Source organism: Notolabrus celidotus, chromosome 20, assembly GCF_009762535.1.
Source record: "Notolabrus celidotus isolate fNotCel1 chromosome 20, fNotCel1.pri, whole genome shotgun sequence".
NCBI classification, from domain to species: Eukaryota; Metazoa; Chordata; class Actinopteri; order Labriformes; family Labridae; genus Notolabrus; species Notolabrus celidotus.
Window position 1 is genome coordinate 6,394,568 of NC_048291.1, and position 6,312 is coordinate 6,400,879.

General features: G+C 43.8%; 1 protein-coding gene across 1 annotated transcript; it reads right to left on the reverse strand.

The window, feature by feature from the left end:
• Positions 1–2,309: 2,309 nt before the first annotated feature.
• LOC117832968 (keratin, type I cytoskeletal 13-like) lies at positions 2,310–5,783 on the reverse strand. The gene is made up of 7 exons (XM_034712299.1): positions 5,403–5,783; positions 4,758–4,840; positions 3,743–3,899; positions 3,460–3,621; positions 3,166–3,291; positions 2,862–3,082; positions 2,310–2,458 (listed from the first exon to the last, which is right to left on the reverse strand). Exons 1-7 carry the CDS (start codon positions 5,781–5,783, stop codon positions 2,356–2,358), a joined length of 1,233 nt encoding a protein of 410 aa, XP_034568190.1. The 3' UTR covers positions 2,310–2,355.
• Positions 5,784–6,312: the final 529 nt, after the last annotated feature.

The following is a 6,312-nucleotide window of genomic DNA, read 5'->3' on the forward strand; positions in this document are numbered from 1 at the left end:
TCGAATGTTTGTTGTTTTTCCTTATTGACCCAAAGTCTGCATGATGGTGACTGCATGACAATATTATGCATAACCCTTTACAATTAAGAGACTCGTAGCTTAAAGTAAAAGAGACAACAGAATATTATAAGCATAAAACTTAGATTTTTTAAATCTATATTGCACGCAAAAACAACGAGGTGATGATGGAGAGAAAACTCAAATAAGGCCACCATCTGTTAAACATGGAACAACGCTCCACTATAGAATAAGGAATCAGGAGATATTTAAACAGTGTTCACACAGCAGAGAGCAGCGCTGCGGAGGGTAGTCTGTCCAACTTAAAGCTGGGGTTGGTAATCAGATTTAGATACACTTTTTGTTATACTGGTTAAAATTATCTTTATGCCCTGATGGTAATCAATACATAATGTGTTCTTAAAAAAGAGCGAAGAAAAGCTGCTATCTACAGCCGGAGCAAACCTGGGAAAACACCAACCAATCACCGTTTTTTGGGACCCAAATTTTAAACCATTCAAATCCCGTCCTGCCGTTCTGCCCGCCTCCTGCGCGTACATTTCCCCAGCGTGCACTCTGAGTCCCCGTCTCCTGCCTCTTCTTCCCCTGACTCTACTGACTGACCCTCTTGCTCGACCTCGGGCCCGATGAGGTGCTTCGCTCAGGACTGTAGTCCGGATCACAGTGTAAAAAGCTCTCACCACGGGGGCTCTGACAAGCAGAAGAATGAATGACATTTAGTAAGTCCTACAGAAAATGTAGATGTACTGTAGCGTCTATCCGGACGCTGTAGGGATGATGAGCCGATTCGTGAACACGTTGATCTTTACTAACTGGTCACTGTCGGCCGTGATCACGCCAACCAACAAAACAACAATCAATGTTTGAATGAATGAACAACTTCTCCTGCTTGTCTCTCCTCTCTCTAGCTCACACACTCTACACCACTCCTGATGCCTTCACTGACTGTCAACACTGTAGGAATTAAGAACATCTACACTGAACCCGTTTAACAAACAGCAGAGCTGTTACAGTATTATATGTGTTATAATTTTTCTCCTGATATTGTGTCACCATGACAACTGGATAATGCTAGAATGACAGTTGTGAGTGCTAACAGCAGCCATGTTTATTTGTGTTAATAACTTTCACTATGATAATGTTTTGGTGAGGACCAGATTTGAATCAGTCACGATCATATGGTCGCAAGTCAGCGGCGCTCGTGCATGCGAGCGGGGGGGGGGGTCGTTTTGGAGGAGCTCTGAGGGAGGAGGGGAGGGGTTAGACGGAGTCCTGAGGAAATGCTACATTCAAATTCATGCTAGTTTTCCGAGACTGCCAACCCCAGCTTTAAGGCTAAACATCTGTATAATGTTCAAAATCAAACCTGAACCAACTAAAAGGTTTTTAAATCTCTTAACAGAACCTTTTAAAACAGTCTTTCATCGCGTCTTTGTCCGCGTGAGTCTTTTCAAATTGTACGCGAGGAAAACCATCGTGTTTACAGGCAGAAGTGCACTCCTTGCTTTGTTGACTGTAAATCCTGTCTTTGAGAATATCCTCTCTGATGGCGTGGAGGTGGATGGGATGCTATGGATTGTTTCTGAGGCTTCGGACAGCTTTGGGTATCCCTCCTCGTTCTTTTGGCCCCGTACAGTTTTTGTGTGGTCCGGTAATCCTTGATCTCACAGCCCTCTTCATGAAGCTGCTCCTCATCTTAATCACTATTTTTTAGGGTCAACTGAAGTTTTATTTCCTGACATTTTGAGCTACCATGAACATAGAAAGATTTTAAGGCCCGCTGAGGTACGTCGGCTCCACAGCTCCCGCTAAATGGGAGAGTCCACCTTCAATTACCAGGGGAGATTTAATTACCACCTTAAGGAGATTTAACACTTCAAAATCTGTTCTCAGAATTACATTAATTAAGTCTATATATATAAAACAAGGCTAAATGAAATTATTTTTACGGGAAACAGGAAAATAGTGTAAAATTAGACATTTAGCACCCCCATGGTAGGGCTCGTTAGAACGAATCGTCGAATATTCGACTATTTGGGGTCACCCCTACTTTATAAATAGAGATTGATTGATTGATTGATTGATAGATTGAACTTTAAAGAAAATGAACCCTATTAAAAAAAACTTTGGGTATTTATTTCTATGTAATGTGTTGAGTTTTCAACCGAAATATGAGTAAGACATTTGGACATGTTCAGGTTTAAAAAATGTCTATTTTCATAATAAGTGTTTTATTAAAAGCAATCAGACACCAAAGTTACAGTTCATCAGAATGTTTTTATTGGCATGTTTCTGAGAACGGCTCGTTAAGTGCTGATGTATATGTTTGATGTTTCATTAAGCCACTGTAGTTTCAGAGCTGATCTCTTCCCCGTCGACGACCTCTTTGGTGATGATTACAACTCTTTTAGTTGTTGTTGTGGTGGTGGAGGCGAGAGGTCTGTAAGGAAACACAGAAAAAAGTGTCAGAATTTCTAATATGGCCACCTCTGAGCTTTATAACACCTTTTCCAGACCAGTGAATGTCATCACTGAGACTCAACCAGGTTTTATCCAGTGGATGGTAATACAGTTTGTTTAGGGTGGTGGTGGTGGTGGGGGGCGATGGATGAAGCAAACATCAGGGGTTTCAACAGAGTGACTTGGGCTTTAATCATGTGTGAAACTAAAATCCTATTTTAGATTATCATAAGATACATTAGCAGTGTCCCTTTAACTTATACGTCACAAAATCCTCTGTTGTAACTCAAGCAGTGACTCAGGATACTCATTTAACCCAAATCACAATCTAACTTATCTTACACAATACATACATATTGTTGGATATGGACTGGTGAACTTACGTTGTCAGCTCTCCATCCAGCAGCCTTCTGTACTCCGCAATCTCCAGCTCCAGTCTGGTCTTCATGTCCAGCAGCACCTGGTACTCCTGACCCTGGCGCTCTAGGTCGGCTCTCAGCTGGCCAAGCTGTTCCTCCAGAGCCATCACCTGCCTCTGGTACCCTGCCAGCATGGTGGCGTAGCGGTTGTTGGTTTCAGCGAGGGTTCCTTCAAGAGATGCTTTCTGAAAGGGAGAAGAGTCAGTGTGAGAATATTTATAGACTTTGTTCATTGGCATGAAAAGAGAGTAAAAAAGTGGAATCCCACCATGCTGAGCTGAGACTGGAGCTCGATCTGCAGTCCCTGCACAGTGCGTTTGACTTCTGTGATTTCGGAGCGTGAAGACTGAAGAGTCTCTGTGCTCACAGCGACCTCCTTATTGATATCTTCAGTCTACAAAAACCACAAAAACATAAAGGTTAACATCAGACACCATGTACATGTTGAGTAAAGTTTATTAATCAAGCTTTACGCTGATGACGCTGTGCTTTTCCTGTTTTTTTTGGATGGGCTTTCTGAAAAAATGTGGTTGGATAGGATTAGGAGATTTGAATGACTCACCTTGGCCTGGAACCAGCTCTCCAGGTCTCTGCGGCTCTTGGTAGCGACAGCCTCGTAGTGTTCTCTGATTCCAGACATGACAGCACTGAGGTCTGCCTGAGGAGCAGCATCAACCTCCACATTCACCTGACCTCCCACCTGGGCCCTCATGGCAAGCAGGTCCTGCAGGAAAACACGACCACAGCAGTCAGAAATTAAACCATGATGTTGTAGGGTTGCTTTTCAATGTGTGAATCAAAGTAATTGTTGTTAAATTGCAGTTAATTTGCCGTTTGATTCTCACCTCCTCGTGGTTTCTCTTGAGGATGATCAGCTCCTCCTTCAGGCCCTCGATCTGCATCTCCAGATCAGATCTTCCCAGGGTCAGCTCGTCCAGGACTCTCTTCAGCCCAGCAATGTCGGCCTCCACGGACTGACGCATGGTCAGCTCGTTCTCGTACCTGCAACAAATCAACTCTCTCAAATATAACCACTGATTGTATTTAAGTAGTGGGCATAAGCTACAGGTCTGAAAATTCAAACTAGAACCAAGGTTTCTTAATCCTGCAATCTTTCAGTGGCCAGTAGGGGGCGAATCCACAAGTTCATTTTCTCAATCTATAGTTTTAAGCCTTATTCTATAGATCAAGGTTATTATTTTGTAATTTATGGTCCAATTTAGACTCAACTTGGCCAGAGAACAGGGGAGGATTAGGGGCAGGGCTACCTGTGATTGATGAGAAGCCATTACACTAGATGTTCTGTCAGGCGTTCAGTTTTACCAAAAGACACTCTGAGGAGTTGGCTGCTCAATTTTTGGTTAGCTAAAAGAACATCCTAGTTGATTCCACAGGTACCATCAATTAATGGCTGCACTTGCAAAATAAGCTGGTACTATTTTTAGCAGATCATTTCTAGACCCATCTAGTCCAAATATTGTCCCTTCTTGCCAGGGGCGTGTCTGGAGTGGTGGCACTGGTTCACCTTGAGGACCTTGTCGCCCCAAAGTCCTGTGCTTTGATTGGCTATTTGTCTTTTCAGAAGCGGGACTTATTCTAAAATCAACTTTTTGGGATGTGTTTACAGTGCCTTCAGTTGGGAATTTGGAAAAACATTATTTTCAAGTCCTCAAAGAGGGAAGCTTGGAAGAAAAGTAATAAATAAATACAGGAATAGTAATCTGCTGACTCTGTATAGCAGATTTCTTGCCTTTTGTGACAGAAATGACATGTTGCCCTGTATGTTACAGATCAGATCTCCATTCGCCAGATGTATTAAAGCTGTTTGTGATGTAAATGTCAAATGTTTCTTATACTCACTTAACCTTGAAGTCGTCAGCAGCCAGCTTGGCGTTGTCGACTGACAGGTAGAGAGAGCCGTTGCTCCTGGTGGCTATTAAGATCTGAAACACAGAACAGACTTTTGTTTGAGCAGGGTATCTTATCATGGTCTGTGAATGGAGCTTGTTTATCTTGACACTCAAGACTCTAAAGTAGCAGACATCGAGGTGTGAATGTAGTTTGTCCTATTTTATGTTAAAGTTTGGGTTTTAGCACATATTTAGCTCAGGGTTTCATGTTGCAGCTCCTCTGGTATCATGCAGATAAGAGCAAACATGAATAACATTTCCCTCCATTTGTTTAAGTAGTTCTTGTTCTGCACCAATATCATGCAAACTAAGAACTGGATCTCATGTGTCTACGCTGCAGGTGAGGTTCAGGGTGTGGCTGCACCTTTGTACATCCTGCAGGAAACTATCATCATATTCACCTGTGCAACTGAACACCTGACTCAGGCTGCAGATCTTTTCTCTCTTTGATGCTCCAGAAGATTTATCATCAAGTTTCGGGCTGCATTGTTATCATGATTCTTTCACATGATCGTACTCTCAGCTTCAGTCTAAAGTCAGTCTTTAACTTGTGTTAAAGAGAAATCAGTGTACAAAAACCAGAACCTGGTCTCACCTTGTTCTGCAGGTCGCTGATGGTGGCGCTGAATGCACTGAAGTTGTGGGCCTGAGGTTTAGTTTTGCTCTCCAGGAAGTTTCTGATCTTCAGCTCCAGATCAGCATTGGCTTCTTCCAGCTTGCGCACCTTCTCCAGGTAGGATGCCAGGCGGTCGTTCAGGTTCTGCATGGCCATCTTCTTGTTGTCTGAGATGTCGACAGCATCGGCCAGGTTGAAGCCAGCGCTGGCCCCAGCACTGGAACCAAGAGAATAGTTTCTGGAAACGTTTGCGCTGGAGATGCGGACCCCTGAGCCTCCGGCACCAGCATACATGCTGGGAGCTCTCTGGGAGCCCAGACGGTTTCCAACCGAGTTGATTGAGCGTGCGTAGCTGGACATGGTGGAGGTTTCTGTCTGCTCTGGATGGAGTGGAGAGAATGAGGCTGAGGTTGGACTCTGCCCCTTTTATCCTGCCTGAAAGAGAGGGAGGGGAGGAGGGTCCGGCCCCCGCTTCACGCCTCAGGGCCAAAGACTTCAGTGGGTTGAGCCACATGTCAAACAGACAATCACAGCAGGAATGTGAAATATACATCTGTTACACAACACTAACATCCCTCTGTTTCTTCTGCTTTCAGGTGAATCAGTTATCTATTTATTCAGTTGGATCTCCTCCTCTGTTACCCCATGAAATCTTCTGTTATCTTATCTGTGTCTGATTCTTGTACATTTCAAATACCTGCAGACCCTCAACCATGCCCCACGCCTAGATTCCTCTTTGCATGCTCAGACCTGTCTGTTGTTTCTGAGCAGTTTGTATGTCACCCTGGACCTGCAAGTTTGCACTCACACTCCCCCCTTCTCTACTTTATTGTGCATGCAAACAATGAAATCCTCTGTGGCAGCTCCTCATCCAGGCTTTGTTTGCTGT